This window comes from Phascolarctos cinereus, unplaced genomic scaffold, assembly GCF_003287225.1.
Source record: "Phascolarctos cinereus isolate Bilbo 61053 unplaced genomic scaffold, phaCin_HiC Scaffold_5;HRSCAF=322, whole genome shotgun sequence".
Classification (NCBI taxonomy): Eukaryota; Metazoa; Chordata; class Mammalia; order Diprotodontia; family Phascolarctidae; genus Phascolarctos; species Phascolarctos cinereus.
In genome coordinates, this window is record NW_027555958.1 from 51,874,276 (window position 1) to 51,898,271 (window position 23,996).

At 39.0% G+C, this 23,996-nt stretch overlaps 1 protein-coding gene across 1 annotated transcript in view; it reads left to right on the forward strand.

Moving 5' to 3' along the window:
• The first annotated feature begins 846 nt into the window (after positions 1-846).
• Positions 847-23,996, forward strand: part of CASQ2 (calsequestrin 2) — a 97,784-nt gene continuing 74,634 nt past the window's right edge. The window contains exon 1 of the mRNA XM_021002531.2: positions 847-1,339. Within this exon, the coding sequence (XP_020858190.1) occupies positions 1,106-1,339 (234 nt within the window). The 5' untranslated portion in view covers positions 847-1,105. The remainder of the gene's footprint in view (positions 1,340-23,996) is intronic.

Here is a 23,996-nt window from a genome sequence, read left to right on the forward strand (position 1 = left end):
AAACATGCATTCCTTCTTTCAGTAGTGGAGTGGGGGCACCATGATTACATAATAAGGCATATGTCGTCTAACATATTCCATTTGGCAGCTGGATTTTCCCAACCGTACTCCTTTGTTTAAAAAAAAAAAAAGGAACATTCCACTGAGGCAATGGGATCTGATGTCAATGTTTTTAAAAAAATCATAAAACCTTTGTAAAACATTAAAAAAGAATTCTTTCCACTTTTATCCCATCATTGCACAAAATACACCAATGGTAGCTGGAATGATGGCCTGTGCATGAGCTGCTTGAAGGTGAAAATTAGGAGACTATTGTGCAAGACTGCTGACTGTGGAGTTTGTGAAAGTGGATTCCTTTCCCTACCCCGTACCTAATACTGGTGTGGTCTCAGGCAAATCACTGAACCTCTGGGGGCCTCGGTTTCTTCATTTGTGAAATGAAAGGGTAGAATTAGATGAGATCTAAGGTCCCTTCCAACTCTAAATTCTATAATTCTAAGAAATGACTGAATTACCTTTCAAGACCCTGTCCAACCCAAAGATTCCATGCCTGTGGTGTATATTATGATCCTTTTTCACAACTTCCATTAGCTAATTGGAACCCTTGCGCCTTATCTCTTTTCTCCTCACTTTTTTTCTGTGTCCTTTATAGCCATCTCACTCATTTGTGCCCTCTCTTCCCTGCCTCCACCGCCCACCTCCATCAGCGAATCCCTCAATAGTGTCATATCTGTCCTTTTTATTCATTGCAGGGTTTATTTTTAGCCTGAAACAACTGCATCCTAAAAATGGAGTTCCTCACGACACAGGAGTTGGGCCAAGCTATGTAAGGTATCTGGGGTTTGGCTTGACAGCCTCCCCTGCCTGTCTCTCTTTGTACACACACATGTGTGTGCGAGAGGCTGGGGCTCTTTGTCCTGAGTCCCGTAACTGCAAAGTTAACAGGGCTGGAAGAGTTAGGATCAAACAGCAGAAGGGCAAAAGAAAGGCAAATTCGATGTAAACCGGTCCTGGCCCTTGGCTCCAACACGACCCAAGCAGCTTTTGTGTTCTTTATTGCACTGGATTGTTTCTAGGGAAGGACAGGCAGAGAGGGCCATCCTCAATGAAGGTAGCTTCTCTTTTACTAGTGGGTTTTTACCTGCTGCCTTCTTGCAGGGCAGAAGAAGGACTGAACTTCCCCAGCTATGATGGGAAGGACCGGGTAGTAAGCCTCAATGAAAAGAACTACAAGCAGATTCTGAAGAAATATGACCTGCTCTGCCTCTTCTACCATGAGCCAGTGTCTTCGGATAAAGTTTCCCAAAAGCAGTTCCAAATGAAAGAAATTGTCCTAGAGGTAAGCAGAGAACATGCCTGCAAAAGTTGCCTGAATGAGCATATGGACACATGTATGTGTGTCTGTATGTGTGTGAGTTTAGGGGTGTGTATATGTGTGTGTGTGTGTGTGTGTGTGTGTGTGTGTGTGTGTGTGTATTTACTCAGGGGAGGCTGAGGTGGGAGCATGTGAGTAGAATACATTAATATCTAGTGGTGCCTTGATCTCACATCTGTTTCAGTCCCAATCTGTCTCTACAGTACCAGTCGGGTCACAGAATGAGCCATCTGACCAAGAGGTAGCATTCAGGAACATGGCCCAACATGTGGAGGGTGTACAGTACTCATGAGAGAGCTATCTTTGGTTATCCAGGAGCTGTCTTCCCCAAATCTCTTATCTGGCCGTCCTTGGTCTCTTCATCTCAGGGGAGGACTTTCGCTGGAGGCTATGTAGGGGAAAAGGAAGGAATGGAGTTGACATTCAGTAGTCAGCCCATGGGCTCTGGCAAAAGGTTGAGCAAAACATTTATTCGATATAATGATTAGTAGTGAGATTTGGGGATGACCTGTGGATCTTTTTCACTGGGCTTCCTTGGTCCCCCAGAACTAGGAGTTGACCTTTGCTCTATACATTGGTAAGGTGGCAGAACAATATAAAAAGAGTTGTTCTATCTTATTTTACTATTATTGTTCAGTCATTTTCAGTCTCATAATTTGGCTCAAATCTACAGGGGACAACATGGAGATTAAGTCAAAGATTTTTTCTCATGAAGGTTGGGAAAAGACACTGGGAGAAGACAGCTCTCATTTCATCTGGTTCACACGGGCTGTTTATAACTGTCATGGTGTCAAGTTTCTAATCTACTGTGAACGCGTGGAGGACTTATCATTTCGAGACCATCTAGACATCTTAAGATCTCTCAGTCACTGCCAATACTCATGGGTGCCAGGCATTCTAGGAGGCCCTTAGATTCCTTTTCAGCCAACGCCGCACTCTCCTTCTTAATGTGACCACCTAGCACAGACTTATCCACAAGGAAAATACCAATTGGGGATTAGGGTAGGCTCTCTGCTATCTGGCTTCCTCAGAGTGTTCTAGTTAATCCAAGAATAGCCAGATCTTTGGTTAATGATAAAATTGCCATTTATAGAACACACAGTTCATCAGCTTTCAAAGAATTAAAATATAATAAGAGCATAAAAGAACAAAACTAAGCTGACTATAGATGGTCTCTGAGGATTCAGGAAGCAAAGACCTTGCAGGGCTTCAGTATTATGCCTAAAATAATAATCTCATTTTACCTAGCACTCTAAGCTTTATGGAATACTTGACTTACAACAAGCTTGCAAAGCAGGTAATGCAAATATATTAATATAAAATATTTATTACTTAATATAAATTTTATAATTATTTAATATTAATTAATATTAAAAAATCCTTATTTTGCAGAAGTAGAAACTGAGGCTCATATGTCTTGTCCAGATTTGCACAATAAGTAAGAGGCCAGAATGGTCATCTGACACCAGCTCCAATATGCTTCCCATTGCAGAAAAGAAAGATATAGTTTTTTTTTTAATTTTTAGGCAACTGGAGTTAAGTGACTTGCCTGGAGTCACACAGCTAGTAAGTGTCAAGTGCTTTGTCTGAGGCCAGATTTGAACTCAGGTCCTCCTGGAAAGATATATTATTTTAAATGCTTACAATGTGTCCAGTACCGTGCTGAGTGCTTTACAAATACATATCATTTGATCCTCACAAAAAACCCTGGATGTTAGATTATTAGTAGTCTATCCACTTTACAGTTGAGGAAACTGAGGCAAATGAGGTTAAGTGACTTGCCCAGGGTCACACAGCTCCTAAGTATCTGAAGCTGGAATTGAACTCATGTCCTCCAGACTCTAATTCCAGCGCTCTAACCTCTGGGACACCTAGCTGCCTCTAACTGCTTGATTGAAGAATGAGCAGCTGGTGTGGGAAATGAGCCCAAATTTGGAGTTGGAATACCTGAATTTGAATTCTGACTCTGGTGCTTGCTATCTGTGCGACCTCAGGCAAATAACTTCCAGGTGGTGTTTTCCTCAGTGATAAAATGAGGGAGTTGGGCTACATCATCTCTAAGGTCCCTACCAGCTCCAAATCCACTTAACCTTTGACTCAATTTCCTCAGCCTTACAGGCTTGCTGTGAAGATCAAATGAGATTATATTTGTAAAGTACTGAGCACAATTCCTGGAACACAGCAGGTGCGTCATAAATGCTTACTCCCCTTCCTCTCCCTTGTTATGTGACTGACCCTCCTTTTTTGGTCATATATTTCTGTAATAATATCTTTTATTCCATTTCTTATTCACTATTCCTGAGGTCTTGAGATAATAATAAATAAATACATAGATAAATAATGATAATAGCTAGTATTTATACAGTGTTTTAAGGTTTGCAAAGCGCTTTACAGACATGATCTCATTCGATCCTCACAATAAGCCTGGGGGGTGGACTCTATTGTTATCAGTGCCAGTAGTCACAGTGCCATATGCCACTCTGCTTCTGCACGTGAGCATCAATTACCACTTCACTGACAGGATCAAGATTTAGAGCTGGGAGGAACCTTAGAGGTCCCTGTGTCCAAACACCTCACTTTAAAAAGGAGTACACCGAAACCCAAGAAGGTCAAGTGACTTGGGAATCTGTTTCATAGAGAAGTCTGGGCCCATGACTGGCTGATTGATTAAAAGAATCACACAGCTAATAAGTATCTGAGGCAGGATCTGAACTCAGATCTTCTTGATTACATGGTGGTCAATAGCTAGATCAGCATCACAGTGCAGTGAAGATAGTACTCAAGAGAACTTAGTTCCAATGTTGGGAATTGTTCTGCCACTTATTAACTGAGAAAATCTTGGTCAAAGATTTTGAGCACTCTGGGTCTCAATTTCCTCATATATTAAATAAAGGGATTGGACTAAAGGATCTCTAATTCAACTCCATACATTTATAAAGAGCCTACTATGTGCGAGGCACTGGGATACAGAAATTTAATAAGCCACAGCCTATCTGAATAAGCCTGATTACCGCATTTTTTCCATATTTTGTATGTAACCTTCTTGAAACAGACACTCCCTCCAGTGGTCCTGAATGACTCTTGTCTGTGTGCTCCTATAAATCCTCTCCAGGAAGGTCCAGGAAGAAAACATATCCTTCTTCTTAACTCTCCTATTGTTAACAAGGGCACACCATTCATCCAATCACCCAAGTTTACAACTTGGGCATCATTCTTGACCCTTCATTCTCCTTCACCTTCCCCTATACCTAATAAATGTGCCAAGTCCATAACTCTTGAATCTGTCCCATTCTCTACTCACATGGTTTACTCCTGTAGTTCAGGAGCTTATCACTTTTCTCCTAGACTAATGTGGGAAGATGAGGAAACTAAGGCAAACAAAATGTAAGTGATTTGCTCAGGGTCACACAGCCAGTAAGTATCTGAGGCCAAATTTGAACTCAGATCTTCCTGACTTCAGACCAAGTGTCCTATCCACTTCATCACCTAGCTACCATTGTCTCCCTGCCTCATTCTTCCACTCTCCAATCCATCTTCCACATAGCTTCTAAATGGATATTCCTAAAACACAGGGCTGACCTTGCCATGTACTGATTAAGAAGCTTCCTATTGTCTCTAGGATAAAAATACAAACTCTTCTGGTTAGTATTTATTTAAAAGTCTTGCTCCAATCCATCTTTCTAGACTCATTTCCCATTACTCTGTGTCCTGACCAAACTGAACTACTTCATGTTCCCTAGATAGGGCATTCGAGGCTCCAGTGCAATCTCCAATGCAAGGCTTCCCTGATCCGTCATAATTATGAGTACTCTCCCTCGCCTCAACTGATTTTTTTTAACTTAGCATATATTTTGTATATACTTGTCTTTTTGCATACTGATCCCTCCCCCAGTAAAATGTAAGGTAGTTGAGAGCAGTGATCATTTCATTTCTGTTTTTGTAGGCACTCCCTGGCACTAGGCCTGGCATATAGTGTGCTTAATAATACTTGTTTATTGAATTGAATTGAATTCTTGGATCTGCAGAAAGGAGAGATAAGTTCTGTCATTGCTTAGGATACATGAAGACAAAGTGATTGAGGGACCTACCTTAAAGGTAAGGAAATTCTAAGCTTTCTTGTCATTGTCTGGCCCACAATCAGGGCAGATTTTAAGAGGAATGATCCCCTATGGCCAAGGCCAAGGTCCAAGAATCTGAGCTAACAACCTTCAACCCCAAGCAAAAATTTGAAAAGGGCTCTACCTTCAGTCTGTAATTCCCAAATGTCCTTGCCAGGAACCCTAAATGATCTTCTGCTTCTGGGAGCACCCAAGCAATGTGTGCTATCCCCTGCCTGACTATGTTCTATTCCTGAATGGGAGGCAAGTATAAAGAACACTTGATCTGGAGTCAGACGTCCTGGGTTTGACTCCCTCTTATGCTGACTATCTTGCTATATGACTTTGAGCAAGTCCCTTAGCCACTCTGGGCCTTAGCTTCCTATCTGTTAAATAAGAATGACCTCTTTCGGGGCAGCTAGATGGCTCAGTGGATAGAGCACCAGCCCTGGATTCAGGAGGACCTGAGCTCAAATCCGGCCTCAGACACATAACACATACTAGTTGCGTGACCCTGGGCAAGTCACTTAACCCCATTGCCTAGCCAAAAGAAAAACAAAACCAAACAAAGAATGACCTCTGTCTTCTAGCTCTACATGCATGACCTGATGTTTTCTCCATTATTATCATCCCCTCCATCTGAACACCAATCCAATCTTTTCTTTCATGCTTCTCTTCTCCCTAACATAACTTTTAAAATCTCTTCTAATTCTTCACAAACTGCACCTAATTTTGAAATTTATTACTCCTGCCAGCATTCTTAAAGGGGCATACCATGCTTTTGTATTCATCTTCCATTGGTTCCAACCTTGTCCATTTCATTTAAATTCTAAATTGATTGATGAGTTTCCCATTTGCCCACACCAATCTCTCTCTCTCGATCTCTGTCTGTGTCTCTCTGTATGTCTGTCTTGCTCTGTCTCTCTTGTCTCTTCTCTCTCTCTCTTCCTCATTGAATATTTGCTTTGTGTTTTCAGATATTCATTCTTGACAACTTTTCATTACCTCTTAGGATAACTTCCCCTACATAATTTAAGGCCTAAAACTTTTGAGATCATCTCTCTTCAAATCTAGAAGATATGGCTTTCAATCTCTACTATAAATCTTAGGATGGAGTGGTTACTTCCTCCCAAGGTTTCCATCACTACCCACCCCTCATCAGTTCCTCTTTCTGGCTCAGAATCAGATTGAAAATAGCAGCTACTCTCTTTGGTTCATCTGCCTTCCAAAGCTCTGAGGATTCATGTTCTATTTCAACCCCACTCCTTGCTATCTGTATGATATTGGATAAGTGATTTACTCTCTCTCAGCCTCAGTTTCTTCTTCTATAAACTGAGGGGGTTAAAATAAGTGCCTTCTAAGGTTTCCTTCAGGGCATCTAGGTGACATAGAGGATAGCCTGGAGTCAAGAAGACCTAAGTTTAAACCCAGCCTCTGACACTTACTAGCTGTGTGACCCTGGGCAAGTAAGTCACTTAACCCTGTTTGCCTCAGTTCCTCATCTTGCAAAATAAGCTAGAGAAGAAAATGGCAAACCACTCCAGTACCTTTGCCAAGAAAACCCTGAATGAGGTCACAAAGAGTCAGACATGACTGAAAAAGACTCAGGGACAGCAACAATAACAAGAGGTCTCCTCAGCTCTAAAGCTGTGGTGCTATAACCCACCTTGCCTACAATATACATCCCTGGATGGCTTATTCCTACAGACGACTTCTGAGTTGTAGGGTAGCCACTCAGAAGAGATCAGATCAGTAGTCTTTGTTGTGGTTGCTGTTCAATTGTTACAGTCTTGTCTAACTCTTCATGACCCCATTGGAGGTTTTTTGGCAAATTTACTGGAGTGATTTGCCATTTCCTTTTCCAGCTCATTCTACAGATGGGGAGACTGAGGCAAACAGGATTGATGACTTGTCCAGGGTCACATAGCTAATAAGTGCCTGAGGCTGGATGTAAACTGTGGAAGAGGAGTCTTCCTAACTTTAGGTCCAGCATTCTACTCACTGTGCCACTTAGGTGCCCAATATTCTTTAAAAAGGAAATTCTAAAAGATTTAGGAATCCTGTTCAGTTAAATGATTAGCCATAGTTCCAAAGACTCATGAAAAATGCTGCCTCTCTCCTGACAGAGAGATGAGGAACTAATATGCAGAATAAGAAATACATTTTTGGACATGGCCAGCATGGGAATTTATTTTGCTTAACTTTGCTTATGTGATACAAGGATTCTGTATTTTCTCCCTCTCTCCCTTTCTTCCTTCCCTTACTCCCTTCCTCCATCTATTCTTCCTTTCTTTTTTCCTTCCTTCCTTCCTTCTTTCTTTCTTTCCTTCTTTCCTTCTTAGTGAGTAGGAGAGTTGGGAGGGAGAAAAAATAAATGCTTGATAACTGAAAAAAAAATTAAATTTATTAAAACAAATAAACAAATATATGGGAGTCACACTACCTTAACCATAGACAAAATAGGTCACGGCCTTCATGGTGTCATTTTAAAAGCACCTCAAAAACTCCACAACCACCTTCATTCCTCATGTCCTAAATTTCACCTTTAAAGTTTCATTCTTTTAACTTGAGGTTTTGACCAGTGTTAAATACAGATTTCTCACAGAAAAGAAATACTTTAAGTTGTTTCTAGCCATTTACACCCCAGTACCACTGAGTTTCAGATCTTTTCTTAAGAATAGTTCTGAAAAGGGGAGGTACTGGGACAGAGCATGGGAGTACTGAGCACCTAACAAGAGTCGCAGGAGGTAATAAGTTCCCCTTCATGGGAGGCCTTTCAACAGGTCTTAATAATGACTACCTGCCTTGAATATTGAAGATGTTACAAGTACAGGCTGGACTAGATGATCTTGGAGGGCCCTCAGAGTCATTGAGTCTATGAGATTGAGGCAAAAGAACCAGTGATGGATATAAGGTGTGAAAATGAAATGACCCAAGTAAGTTGGGAAAGTCCCAACAAGTGCATTTTGGGAAATAAAAGAAACTTGCACACAAATAGAGGTGTGCAAAAGCGGAATGAGCTGCCAGGAGGTAGTGGCTTCCCCCATCTTGAAGTCTTCAATTTCAGGTTGGACAACCATTTTGCAGACGTGTTGTAGAAATCGGCCTTTTATACACATGAGCAAGATTAGATGGCCTCTGGAGATGGAAGACAGAAAACAAACATAAAAAAATAATAAATTCAAGGTGTCCAAAGCAGAGCTCCGCATTTTTTCTCTAAAGCTTGCCTCTCCTCTCACCATTTTCTCAGATACACAGACTTGCAACATTGGGATTGTCTTTTATTATTTTCTCTCCTTTAACTCTGACCTCCAAGCAATTGCCAGATCCCACCAATTTCACCTTCACAATATCCTTCTGATCTGTCTTGTCTCTCCACTCAATGGCGACCACTCAAGTTCAAGATTTAATCACCTTTTGTCTACTCTCTTGTAACAGCCTCCTCCCTGGCCTACTTGTATCTGTATTCTCTCCTCTTGAATCCATACTTCACATGGCTACTTCAATAATCTTCCTAACGTACAGGTCTGGCCATGCCACTGCCCTGATCACAAACCTTCAATGGCTTCTTGTTAATTCATGGGAGTGTAGATGCAGAGCTCAGAAAGAACTAAGAGGACATTCAGTCCAATCCCTTTCATTTTACTGATGAGAAAACAGAGACCCAAAGTTACCATGCAGGCTTTAATAGGCATAAAGGGAATGAATAAGTGAATCTGGGTCATCTGACTCCAAAATCATCACTCTTTCTATAGGCATGCCTACAAGATATGTTCCACATGCCCAAGGACACTCTAATGAACCAGTAGCCCTCTTTCCTCTGGGGCATTGTCCAGGATCCATGGCCTACTGGGAACAAAAATGGTATTCTGGTTCTCTGAGGAACCCTGGTTGATGTAATCACTGAAAAGCCTGCTTCCTTCATCAGCTTCCCACTCCATAGCTTCTGCGAGGTTCTGGTACAGAAGGAAATCTAGTGACTTAAGCACTGTGTAGTCTGGGGCCCCACTATGACTCTCTTCCAGGCTCTCACCTAATGGTTCTTTTACCTGGCAGAGCCCAGTTACTGTTGAGGTTAGACAAAAATGTCTGTCTTTCTCCTTCCCACTCTAAGATATACCCTCCTTTTTCTTGGAGACTCTAGCCAACCACACCTGGGCATGTGGCACAAAACGACCTTAGAGCCAGAAAACCAAAATCCAAATTCCACCTCTGATACTTGTTGCCTGTAAGAAGCAAATGAGCCTTGTTTTCCTCAGTTATAAAATGTGAAGGAATAGGATAATAGTGGACTACTAGATGTCCTCTAAAGTCCATTCCAACTTAAAATATATGATACTAACTAAATGTTAAGCTAAATTGTTTATTTGTTGCTGGAGGGAGCATAAGTGCTTCATTGTCCTCTAAATTCTTTCTTGCCTTGAGGCAAAGCCCCAGTCATTCTGCCCTAGTTATGGGCTTGATTCTAGGACCCTTTTGCCACTAATTTTGACCCATCATTTAAGGCTGAGAAGGGATGGTGAGATTATAAAGTCTAAGGCAGCCAACCCTCAGAGCCTTCTCTTTTATAAAACTTCAGTTTGGACTGGTGTCCATTGCCATGTTGGCAGCCTTGTTGAATCAGTTTTTGATTTCGTTATTTAGTCAATAAAAAGCATGCTGCCTACATGGCAAAATTCAAGTATTATTTTTAGCATTTTATCTGTCCAAATGCAATTTTGGCTATGTATGGTGCTCCCTGAAGGCTAGGACATTAGCTCAGTCTTCTTCAGACTTATCATCAGCCCTCGGAACTGTTCATTCTGCAAAATGATCCATCATCATTGAATTATTTTCTCTCATGCCCTTCACAAATACAGCCATCATCACGTAGCAATTCCCAGCTGACTGTCCCTTCATCTTTAGATAATTCTCTTAGTCTCTTAGGTAAGCAGAGTTTTCCAAGTGACCAGGATCATGTTGTCTCTTGTTTTATCCTCAGGTATGAATGTGTTGAATAAATTAAGTCATAATGGACCATTTGGATGCTTCCCAGAAAGCTGAGTTGATTTTAGGACTATACCAAGGGTTGAGATTCATTCTGTGAGTAAGCTAGATGTCCTAGGAGACTCCAAATTACTTACACATTCAACCAGTCAATAACAACATGCTTAGTATCTCAGGAGAAGACATAATCCCTACCCTTATCACCTTACCAGACAGGCTTACACATTTCAGTTGACCCAGTAATGCTAGGACCCTTAGAGGACACAGACTGGGTCCAGTTTTGTATAATGTTGCCAGAGCTCATTGTTCATTCAAGCAAAGACTTTGAGATTTATGGTGTTGTGGTAGTTCTATAAGTGTTTAAATTTCCTTAGTTTTGTATTTCACAAGAGGGCTCAAGATCGTCACCTATGGACCCAGAATTAAGCTCTAGAATAGGAATATGTGGTGTGCTGTTCAAGCAAAACCACTTGGCTACTTAGTGTAATGGATAGAGCACTGTGCCTGGAGTAAGAAAGACTCATCTTCCTGAATTCGAATCTGGCTTCAGACACTTACTGGCTGTGTGACCCTGGGTAAGTCACTTAACATTGTTTGCTTCAGTTTCCTCATTTGTAAAATGAGCTGGAGATGGAAATGGCAAATCATTCCAGTATCTTTGCCACGAAAACCTTAAATGGGGTCATAAAGAGTCAGACATGACCGAAAAAACAACTGGACAACAACAGACTGTGACAAAATGGAATGGATTTCTAGGCCTTCCAGTTAGTTGTATGATTTTGAATGAGGCATGCCTGAACCTGCTTTTCCTCATCTATAAAATAGGCATTTTTTTGTACTATTCAACCCCATGAAGTTAATTTCTAATTGATTGAGTGAAGATTGTTCGAAGTTAAGTGTTTTGTAGACTTTCAGGTGCTATATGAGTTATTATTCTTATTAGGTGGGGTAAGGACACCGAACCTGTCATTTCCTCAGAACAGGGTACTCCTGGTATGGAAACTTCCTTTCCAAATGAAATCAACAACTCATCTTTAAGTTGTAGTCTGGTCAGTCACCTGGGGTAGTAAGAATTAACTACGTGTAACTATGGATTAGTTACACAGCTACTAGCAGCATCAACTAGATTTCATTTTTTTAATATTTATTTTAACATTTAATATTTATATTTCTTTTTTAAAATTTTAAACTAAAACACAAAATTAAACAAACACTTCCATATTCATAGCAGAACAGAGAAAAAAGGATTGAACATGAAACTGAATTTCTACTATGTGTGATTTAGTTTTCTTTTAAAATATATAATAAAATCAACATGTAATTTTCAATGCTGCTTGTCTGATTCCTTTCTAGCCTTCCTTTTGTTCTCTTTAATGCATTTAAAAATGCTTCAGAGCTTGCATATACAGTTAAATTTCAGAAAAGTTATTTTTCTAGGAGGTGAAAAAATTCACTGGGACTCAGAAGAGTGACTTCTGTGGTAGTAAGAGATGAACATAGTTAAGCACTATTTATTTTATTTTTAATTTATAGAATAAAACAAACATTTCCATAACATAATATAATTTAAAAAAAGATGATTGTGCATGAAACTACAAAAAAAATGCCTCAGGTATCCTCTTTTTCTTCTTTTTTTTTTTTGGCTACCCTATCTTTAGCCCCGCTCCCATCCCAACCCCATAATTACTTGTAGTAAATATGCCCATTCAAGTGAAACAAATTCCAACATTAGCCATAATGAAAATGTATATCTTATTTTGCATCTTGAGTCCATCATCTCTCTGTCAGGAGGTAGATAGGATGTTGCATCATTGTTTCTCTTTCAAAATGTTCTTTACAATGCAGTTGCTATTGTATAAATCCTTCACCTGGTCTTCTCACTTCACTCTACATCAGTTCACACAAACCTTCCCTGGTTTCTCTGAAACCATCCTTTTAATCATTTCTTATGATCCAGTAGTATTTCATTGCACTCACATAACATGATTTGTTCAGCCATTCCCCAAATGATGGGTACCCTCTTGGTTTCCAGTTCTTTGTTCTAACAAAAAGAGCATAGTTGCATTCCTAAACCTTAAGAAAAGACAAAGGGAAGCTATGAGATCCAATGGAATTCCCAGCCTGAGTAAAGACAGCACAGAAGAGCATCACAAATGGGATCCCAGGTATTTCCAAATTGTCCATTCTCCAAAAATGGTATTCACCAAACTCGCACCTGCTCCCCTCTTTAAAACCAGATGAGGTCAGGCTTATTTTGGATTGGCCAAGTGACTTCATCCTCGAGCCCTGCCAATGAACTTTCAGAAGGAGTTACTCACACTTCATTTGTATCTCTCCGTCCAGCTGGGATGTCACTGAACTCTGTGTGTGTGTGTGTGTGGAGAGAGAGAGAGAGAGAGAGAGAGAGAGAGAGAGAGGAGAGAGAGAGAGAGAGAGAGAGAGAGAGAGTTTGTCATGGACCTTGAAATGATCTCATTTAAGCTGGTGCTTAAATGAGAAGGGAGAGAAGCCAGAGAATTATTGTTACAACTGAGATTAATTTAGCAAATAGAAAAGTGTACAGGACATCAGGTTCTTAAAATGGGGGAAGCATAAAAAGAAACTCTCCCTTATCAGAGTTCTGTGATTTTCTCCCTCTTGGTGCAGATGACACATAGGGAGATAGTTATCAGGAGCTGCAGTGACTGGAAAAATTCATTACCTGATGGGTAACCTTTTGATGACACACATCTCCACATTTAGACTGTTCTCCAGATGACAGGTGCAGTCTGTCCCCAAGGTGCACTAGAAGTCTTTCTCACTTAATAATAGTAGCTAGCCTCTATATATCTCTTTAAGGTCTGCAAAGCACTTCACTAACAATATCTCATTTGATCTGCACAACAGCCTCAGGTGTTAGTATTATCTCCATTTTATAGTTAAAGAAACTGAGGCAAAGGGAGAGGTTAAGTGATTTGACCAGAGTCACACAGCTACTAAGTGTCTAAAGTGAGATTTAAACTCAGGTCTTCCTGACTCTAAGCCCAGTGTTCTGTGCACTACGGTGCCCCAGTAGCTGTCTCTGTTAATTAAAACCTTTCCGAGCTTGTGTTCCTCTGATAAAGCTCACAAGAACCTGGAGTCACCTCCATGAACCGTTGAGGACGTGGTCACCTCACTTAACTTCCCAGTGCTTCAAGCAACTTTCTAGGACTACAAAAGATTTACCTATCTACATCAGTGGAAGGAGTTTTCATTCTGGAACCTCCTTGAATGCATGAATTCAAAGGTCCAGATTTTTAGGAAATCTTGGACTTAGAAGATGCAATGTAATGAAAATGAAATGAAATGAAAATTTTGGGGAAAACATTTATTATCATATTTCTTGAAAAAAACAACAGTAAATAAATGAATCACCAAATAAATAAACAAATAGAGAAACAGATAAACAAATGGACAAATAACTAAATAGAGAAGGGAATGAAGGGAGGAAGGAGGGAAGGAAGGAAGGAAGGAAGGAAGGAAGGAAGGAAGGAAGGAAGGAAGGAAGGAAGGAAGGAAGGAAGGAAGGAAGGAAGGAAGGAAGGAAGGAAGGAAGGAAGAAATAAAGGGGTTGGACTGGAAGATTTGCAAGGTCTATTCCACTTCTAATTTTATAAAAAGAAAAGAAAAAACAGTAATCCTGATATTGCCAGGCTACAAAGTTCATTTGGGTAGGGTGAGAGTTTTTGGAATATTAGGTTGACATTAGTAACTAATCACTTTTTCAATACTTTCTTTGGCTTGCTAATCACAACTCCGCTGTGCTTTCTTGTCCATGTTGTTGAATTATTCCCCTATAGAAGATTTATCCAAATACATTGGGGCTTTCCTCTGGACCTTTTAATATTTTGTATTTACTGCCCATCTGTTACACCTATGACATGGTTCCCCTTACATAAACAACCCAATTTTTTTCTGGTCATGTTTGTCTTTGGAAATGCCCTTTTAATGTCACCTCTCATAGGCTTCAGACTTACAGACATCATGCAGAGCTGTAATTAATATGGGATGACTGGGGTTTTGTCCCAGAGGACAAATATCTTGCAGGGGTGTCCTTCTTCCAAACAAAGACTACCATTGCCATGCTTCACTCTGCAGTCTTCTGTTGGCCTGTGTTATAGTACTGTGACCACTTCGGGCTGCTATTCTCAGGGTCCTGCCACTACGGTGTCCCTTAGCTAAGTCCCTACCTTTTCCCCAAACTCCATGGTAGTTAGGTGGCTCAGCAGACAGCATGCTGGGCCTTGCGTTAAGAAGACTTGATTTCAAATCCAGCTTTAGACACTTCTTAGAAGTGTGACCCTAGGAAATTCACTTAACCTGTCTGCCTCAGTTTCTTCAACTGTAAAATTGATATGATAATAGCACCTACTTCCTAGGGTTTTGCAAGATCCAAATGAAATATTACTTGCCAAACACTTAGCATAACGCCTAACACATAGTAGGTGCTTAATAAATGCTTGTTTTCTCCATTTTCCTTTCCCTATGTAGGACATTGACTGGAGTCTCTGAGTAACAGTCTACTTTCTCTTCCCGCATAGCTGCAATCATGGTCAGACTGTTCTCTGTGTTGTTGCTTCCCACCATTTACCAACCACCCACTCACTTCCTCCTAGGCACTAGACAACCAATCCACAGAAACTTTTCCACTATGTATTGTCCTTTTGGTCACTTTCCATCTTTATTTGGAGATAGAGTGTCCAGCTAGTTGGTATAATGCATAGAGTGCTAGATTCAGAATCGAAGAAACCTGAATTTCAAACCCTGACTCAGATATTTACTAGCTGTGTGACCCTGCACAAGTCACTTAACCTCTGTCTGCCTCATTTTCCCCACTTGGTAAAGGGGGATAATAGTAGCACCTACCTCCCAGAACTATTTTGAGAATCAAAGGAGATAACATACATAAAACACTTTGTAAAATTTATCTAGTAATTACAATAATAGATAAATGCTACCATCATCATCATCATTATCATTACATTATCATTATCATTGTTGTTATTATCATCCTTATCGTCATTAAAACCACCATGATCGTTATTATTATCAGAATTATCATCATCATTGTTATTATCATCATTATCATTGTTATCATAATCGTCATTATTATCACCATCACCATTATGGTTATCATCATTGTTATCATCATTGTTTTTATTATCATCATCATTGTTTTTAGCATCATCATTATCATTATTATTTTATTATTATCATCATTGTCATCATTATCCCAGGCAGAAACACTTAGAGGATACCGGTGCTAAGGAGATAGGCTGCTGTGTCTGCTCCAAGCTTGGGCTCCCTAAAAGTTCTGTGTCAAGCTAACAATCCAGGAGTACAATACAGGCCCCCAAAACATCTACATGGACCAATGTGCTGAACATGCTCCAAAGCCTATCTAACCTATAGGCTAGATTTGGCAGGAGAAAGGGTGCTAAATCATTCAATCACACAATCTCTATGTGGCCAAATTAAGAGAGAAATTGCCAGAGCTCTGTTTTGCCTTCTAAGCTGCGTAGGCCCAGCCAAAGTCATTAATAAGCTAGCCAGGCTGGAGAGACTCCCTGCCAGGGGCTCCCTCTTCTCAGCTGGGCCTCTCTTGTCCATCTGTTCTGTTCTGTGTTCAGGGCCACCTGAGCCAACAGGTACTCTTCTGACCCACCCATCACCACTTCACAGACATAACCAGTCAGCATTCTCCCCTTAAGAGCACACAAAAATGTCAGTAGAGACAAACACACCACATAACACTTTGATGGGGAGGTGGGGGCATTGTGGAGGGCTCTGGAAAAGATGTCAGGAGGATCACGTGATATCATGCAAACTGGAAAATATAAAACACTATATGAATATAAGGTATTAATATTGCTGAGCTTTGCCAACATAATATGCAATCCATTCTTCCAATAAGAAGCAGAATGACCAAATGGTTATCAGAAGGAGCCCTATTATCAATCACGCAGCAGGGGAGGTATAAAGAAGTTACTCCAGGCAGAAAGGGGACCAGTTCTGGAAGATAGCTCCAATGGACTCACTCTCTAATGGGCCACACAAACTCTTCTGCTCCTTTTTAGACCTTACATGACCAGAGATCCTGAAATTCTTAGCCTGCACCTTCTCCCACCCTAATCCCCAGATCATCCTGACAACATGGTATAGTAAATAGAGCAGTGGACTTGGGAGTTCAGAAGACCTCACTTTGAATTCTGGCTCCTTCACTCAATCTAGTGACCTTGAAAAAGTCATTAATCTCTGTGAGGCTTCTCCACATATGAAAAATTGGGATGGCAATACTTATCTAACTCACTTCATAGATTTCTTGCAAGAAACGCATGTTGTTGACCTTCAAGCACTAGGTAGATGTAAGTTTTATGCACTGGCTATCTATACCACCCCTTAGACCTATTTCTTTGCCTTAATTTGTCTATTATGATTCTTTAAAAGTTTCTTCATCAGTATTTTCAAGAGAGACTTTATCAGACTAATAGAGATAATATAAAAGCTAAGACAGAGTCCAGAACTGTTGAGTTACTGAGCATGTGAGTCATCCTCAGCTATCCTCAATCTAGGCATAAAGATTGGATCAGTTTGAATGGTTGTCTAGCACACATTCCTATCTACCTAGAATCTAGGTCTGGGTCAGCATCTATGCCACAGAGAGGTCTACTCCAGAATTAATCTGACCTGAGGTTTATATTTTCTTCCCCTCTGAAAGGCATTAATCTCAAAGCTGTTGGGGTGTATGGTGAATCTTTTGGGGCTGGACTTATTTCTTTGTGGGAGAAACACACTCTGGAGGAGACAGATATCACAGATCAGCCTGTCCAGCTGCCATTTTAGTACCAGTATTAATATTGTCATTAGACAATAATACTTTAAAAAGGGATATATAAGTGTGTGTGTGTGTGTGTGTGTGTGTGTGTGTGTGTGTGTGTGTGTGTGGGGAGAGAGAGAGAGAGAGAGAGAGAGAGAGAGAGAGAGAGAGAGAGAGAGGGAGGGAGACAGACAGAGAGAGAGAGATTGAGAAAGAGCACCTTGCTGGGTCTTCCCAACAACAATGTGAAGTAATCATTATTGGGCTGAATAGACTGAGATGAAATTTAATGGTGGTAGTCTTACACTTGAGTTTTAAAAGTCAGCTTCTCAAGGACAAGATCACGGAAGAATGGTTAGCAATCAAGCCATCTGAAAATATAACTAGAAATATTAATATTCAATATGAGTAAATAATGTGATGTGGAGGGAGGGCAGGGGAAAGCTAATTTTCTACCATTCCACACTGAGAGGTATAGCTTTCAGGAATAAGAAGGCAGTAGTCTAATCCTGTACTGTGCCCTGATCAGAGCACATGTGGAGCACTGGGATCAGTCCTAAACACCACATTTTAGGAAAGACATTGATGGAGAATGTCTGGAGTAGGGCATTCAAAATGGTGAAGAACACTGCATTTATGCCATATAAGGACTGACTGAAGGAAGTAGGGATGTTTAGTCTAAAGAAAAGACTCATTGGGATACGATTGATGTCTTCAAGTACTTAAAAGGACTGATCTATGGAAAGAGAATTAATCTTATTCTATTTGTGCCCCAAAGACAGAACTAGGAGAAATAGGGATGGAAGTAGAGATAACAAAGACAAATTTAGACAACGTCAATAAAAGTTTCCAGATGATTGGAGCTATCCAAGGGTGGAATAGGCTTACTTACAAGATAGTGGGTATTAAAGAAGATCTCACTGGAATGTTCAGGCGGAGCATAAAAGATAATATTATCCCATTTTACAGATGAGAAAACTAAGACTGAGAGAGATTGGTCCAAGATCAAATAGTTAGATAGTGTCTGCAGTTAGAGTTAAACCCAGATCTTCTTGTCTTAAGGTCCAGAAATTTATTCACTATGTTGAACTGCCATAATGGCTAATAGTTACTACAAGCCCATGATACAGGCATTATTATCTCAATTAGTATCTGTCTCAGTTTGAGTTTCCTCCTTAGAAAGCAATAAGAATTTTAAGAACTTGACCAGCAGCATTCTTGTCAGGTCACTCTTCTCAGCAACTGCCTCTCCCCTCTCCCAGTGCATCCATCTTTCTTACCCCTTCTCACTCTTTCTCACCCCTTTATTTATTTATTTTTTGGAGATCATCCCAATATAATCAACTCACACCCACGCCCTTTGCCTATGTGGACACCTCTAACTTCCCTAAAAATAACAAAGTTTTTAAGAGTTACATGCATCATCTTCTCATATAGGAAGTTTAAATAAATACATAAATAAAATTTAACTTTTTTCCCAAATATTTTATTTTTTCCAATTACATTTTAAAAAAATTGAGTTCCAAATTCTCTCCCTTTCTCCCTTCCATCCTCCCTCATTGAGAAGATAAGCAATTTGATAAAGGTTATATACATGCAATCGTGCAAAACATATTTCCATATTAGTCATGTTGTGAAAGAAAATATAGACCAAAAAAAGAAGAAAAAAAGAAAATTTTCAAGAGTATACATTGAACTATATTTAGAATACATCAGTTCTTTCTCTGAAGGTAGATAACATTTTTAATTCCTTTGGAATTGTCTTAGATCATTATGTTGCTGAGAATAGCTTAGTCATTCACAGATGATTATTATACAATATTGCTGTTACTGTGTACGATATTCTCCTGGTTCTACTCATCTTGCTTTGCATCAATTCCTGTAAGTCTTTCCAGGTTTTTCTGAAATAATTGTTTGTCATTTCTTACAAGACAATAGAATTCCATCACAAACATATACCACAACCTGTTCAGCCATTCCGCAATTGATGGGCATCCCCTCCATTTCCAATTCTTTGTCACCACAAAAAGAGCTGCTACAACTATTTTTGTACATACAGGTCCTTTTCCTTTTTTTACTCTCTTTGGGATACAGATCTAGTAGTGCTATTGCTGGGTCAAAGGGTATGCACAATTTTGTAGCTTTTTTGGCATAGTTCCAAATTGCTCTCCAAAATGGTTGGATCATTTCACAACTCAACCAACAATGCATTAGTGTCTCTATTTTCCCACATCTTCTCCAACATTTATCATTTTTCTTTTCTGTCATATTAGCCAATCTTATGAGTATGAGGTGGTACCTCAGAGTTGCTTTAATTGCCTTTCTCTAATCAGTAGTGATTTAAAGCATTTTTTCATATGATTATAAGTAGCTTTGATTTCTTCACCTATTCATGTCCTTTGACCATTTATCAATCGAGGAGGGACATGTATTCTTATAAATTTGACTCAGTTCTCTATATGTTTGAGAAATGAGGCCTTTACCTGGGAAATTTGTTGTAAAAAATTTCACCCAATTTTGTGCTTTTCTTCTATTCTTGGCTGCATTGGTTTTATTTATGCAAAACCTTTTTAACTCGATGTAATCAAAATTATCTATCTTACTTCCTGTAATGAATTTTATCTCATTTGATCATAAATTCTTCCCTTATCTATAGATCTGATAGGTAAACAATTCCATGCTTCCATGATTTGCTTATGGGATCACCCTTTATGTCTAAATCACATACCCATTTTGACCTTATCTTGGTATACAGAGTGAGATGTTGGTCTATACCCAGTTTCTGCCAAACTGCTTTCCAGTTTTCCCAGCAGTTTTTGTCAGATAGTGAATTCTTATCCCACAATCCTGGATCTTTAGGTTTATCAAACACAGATTACTGTGGTCACTTACTACCATTTATTGTGTACCTAGGTGCAGTGGACAGAGCAGGGGTGAGGAACATGAAGCCTTGAGGACACAAGTGGCCTTCTAGGTCCTTGGATGTGGCCTTTTAACTGAGTTCAAGTTTTACAGAACAAATCCTTTTATTAAGGGGATTGGTTCTGTGAAGTTTGGATTCAGTCAAAGGGCCACACTTGAGGACCTAGAGGGCCACAAGTGGCCTTGAGGCAGCAGGTTCCCCAGCCCTGGGACAGAATGTCAGGCCTGGTCACTAAACCCTGTTTGCCTCAGTTTTTTCATCTGTAAAACTAGCTGGAGAAGGAATGGAAAACCACTCCAGAATCTTTGCCAAGAAAATTCCAAATGGAGTCTTGAAGAGTTGGACATGACTGAAAAACGACTGAACAATATTGTGTGCCTAATCTATTCCACTGATCCATCACTCTATTTCTTAGCCAGTACCAGATTAGTTTGATGATTTCCACTTTGTGATACAGTTTGAGATCTGGTACAACTAAAACACCTTCCTTCACATTTTTTTCCCATTGATTCCCTTGATATTATTGCTCTTCTGTTCTTCCAGATGAATTTTGTTATTATTTTTTTCTAGTTCTATAAAACAATTTGATTGGTGTGGCACTGAATAAATAAATTTGATGTAGAATTGTCATTTTTGTCATATTGGCTCAGCTTACTCATGAGCAATTAATATTTTCCAATTGTTTAGATATGACTTTATTTGTGCGAAAAGTGTTTTGTAATTGTGTTCATATAGTTCCTAGGTTTGCCTTGGCAGGTAGACTCCCAAGTATTTTGTATTGTCTATAGTTATTTTAAGTGGAATTTCTCCTATCTCTTACTGCCAGACTTCTAGCTTATCCTCATCACAGATTATGCCTTCTTAGTGAATTTTAGATAAATACTACTTTCCATTATAAGGAAAGCTCCATTGATTCCAATGCTATCCAGTGTTTTTAGTAGGAATGATTACTGTATTTTGTCAAAAGCTTTTTCTGCGTCTGTTGAGATAATCGTATGATTTCTATTGGTTTTGTTATTGATATGGTCAATTATGCTGATAGTTTTCCTAATACTGAATCAGCCCTACATTCCTGGTATAAATCCCACCTGATCATACCTTTATGATATATTGCTGTAATCTCCTTACTAGTGTTTTCTTTAAAATTTTTGCTTCAACATTCATTAAGGAAATTGGTCTATTGTTTTCTTTCTTTCTCTCTCTCTCTCTCTCTTTCTTTTCCTGGTTTAAATATCAGCACCATATTTCTTTTGTAAAAGGTATTTGTTGAGACTCTTTCTTTGTCTATTTTTCCAAAGAATTTATATGGTAGTAGAAATAACTGTTCTTTAAATGTTTGGTAGAATTCACATCTGGTCCAGATGACTTTTTTCTTAGGGAACTCATTGATGGCTTGTTCAATTTCTTTTTCTAAGAAAGGGTTATTTAAGTATTCTTTTCCTCTTCTTTTAATCTGGGAAATTTATATTTTTGTAAATATTCATCTATTTAACTTAGATTGCTAATTTTATTGACATATAATTGGATAAAATAGCTCCCAATAATTGCTTTAATTTCATCTTATTGGTGATGAATTCACCCTAACTCATTTTTGATACTGGTAAATTGGATTTCTTCTTTTAAAAAAATCAAATTAGGAGCAGCTAGGTAGCACAGTGGATAAAGCTCCAGCTTTGGAGGCAGGAGGACCTGAGTTCAAATCTGACCTCAAACACATGACACTTACTAGCTGCATGACCCTGAGCAAGTCATTTAACCCCAATTGCCTCACCAAAAAGCAAAAAAAAAATCAAATTAACCAATGGTTTGTCTATTTTATTTGTTTTCATAAAACTAATTCCTAGTTTTCTTTATTAGTTCAATGGTTTTCTTACTTTCAGTTTTATTAATCTCCTCTTTAATTTTCAGGATTTCCAATTTGGTGTTTAATTGGAGATTTTTCATTTTTTCTTTTTCTAGTTTTATTTTTAGTTGCACACCCAGTTCTGCTCTTTCTCTATTTTATTGATGTAAGCATTTAGATCTATAAAATTTCCCTTAAGTACGGCTTTGGCCAAATGCCATAAATTTTGGCATTTTGTCTCATTGTTAGCATTCTCTTTCATGAAATTATTGAATGTTTCTATAATTTGTTCTTTTCAATTAATTATGTAGGATTAGATTATTTAATTTCTAATTAATTTTTCTCTACATTTCCACAGCCCTTTATTGACTGAAATGTATATTGCATTATGAGCTGGAAAGGATTTAATATTTCTGCTTTTCTGCATTTGGATGTGAAGTTTTTATGCCCTAATACATGGTCAATTTTTGTATAGGTGCCATGTACCACTAAGAAAAAGGTTTATTCCCACTCCATTTTTTCCAGAGGTGTAGCATATCTAACTTTTCTTAGATTCTATTAATCTCCTTTACTTCTTTCTTATATATTTTTAGTTACATTTATGCAGTTCTGAGAGGAGAAAGTTGAGGTCTCCCACTAGTATAGTTTTACTATGTATTTCCCCCTGTAACTCATTCATCTTTTCCTTTAAGAAATTGGATATTATACTATCTTGTGCATATATGTTTAGTATTGATATTATATCATTGTCTATTGTACCTTTTAGCAAAATGAAATTTCCTTGCTTATTTCTTTTAGTTAGATCTATTTTTGCTTTTACTTTGTCTGGAAGCACAATTGCTTTTTTTTAACTTCTGATTTTTTTTTTTACTTCAGCTGAAGCATAATAGATTCTACTCTATCCTGTTATTTTTACTCTGTGTGTCTCTTTGCTTCAAGTGTGTTTCTTGTAAGCAGCCTATTGTAGGATTCTGGTTTTTAATCAACTCTGCTAATCACTTCTGTTTTATGAGTGAGCTCATTCCATTCACATTCACAGTTATCATTAACTGTGTATTTTCCTCCATCCTGCTTCCTTCACCCCATTTATCCTTCTTTCTCTCTTGTTTCACCCTGTCCCTTCTCAAAAGTATTTTGCTTCTGATCACCATTTTGCCCAATTCACCCTGCCTTCTATCAGCTCCTCCCTTTCCCATATCCTTCTTTCCTCCTACTTCCCTGTAGGGTAAGTTAGATTTCAATACCCTGAAGGTGGATACTACTCCCTCTTTGAGACAATTCTGATGAGAGTAAGGTTCAAGCATTGTCCATCGCCCTGTCTTCCCCTCCACTGAACTCTTTCATGCTTCCTTTATCTGAGATAATTTATGCCATTCCACCTTTCCCTTCCCCTTCTCTCAGTGCATCCCTCCTTCTCACCCCTTAATTTAATTTTTTTAATATCATCTCATCATAGTCAACTCACACTCGTGCCCTCTGTCTATGTATATTTCTTCTAACTGCTCTAATAATGACAAAGTTCTTAGGAGTTACAAGTATCATCTTCCCACATAGGAATGTAAATGGCTTAGTCATATCAAGTCCCTTATGATTTCTCTTTCATGTTTACTTTTTCATGGTTCTCTTGAGTCTTCTGTTGGAATGCAAATTTTCTATTCAGCTCTGGTCTTTTCATTAGAGATGCTTAAAAGTCCTCTATTTCATTAAATATGTATTTTTCCCCTTGAAGGATTATGCTCAGTTTTACTAGGTAGGTTATTCTTGGATGTAATCCTAGCTCTTTCACCTTCTGGAATATCATATTCTAAGCCCTCCAATCCTTTAATGTGAATGCTGCTAAATCTTTTGTGATCCTGACGGTGGCTCCATGATATTTAAATTATTTGTTTCTGGCTGCTTGCAATATTTTCTCCTTTATGTGGGAGCTCTGGAAT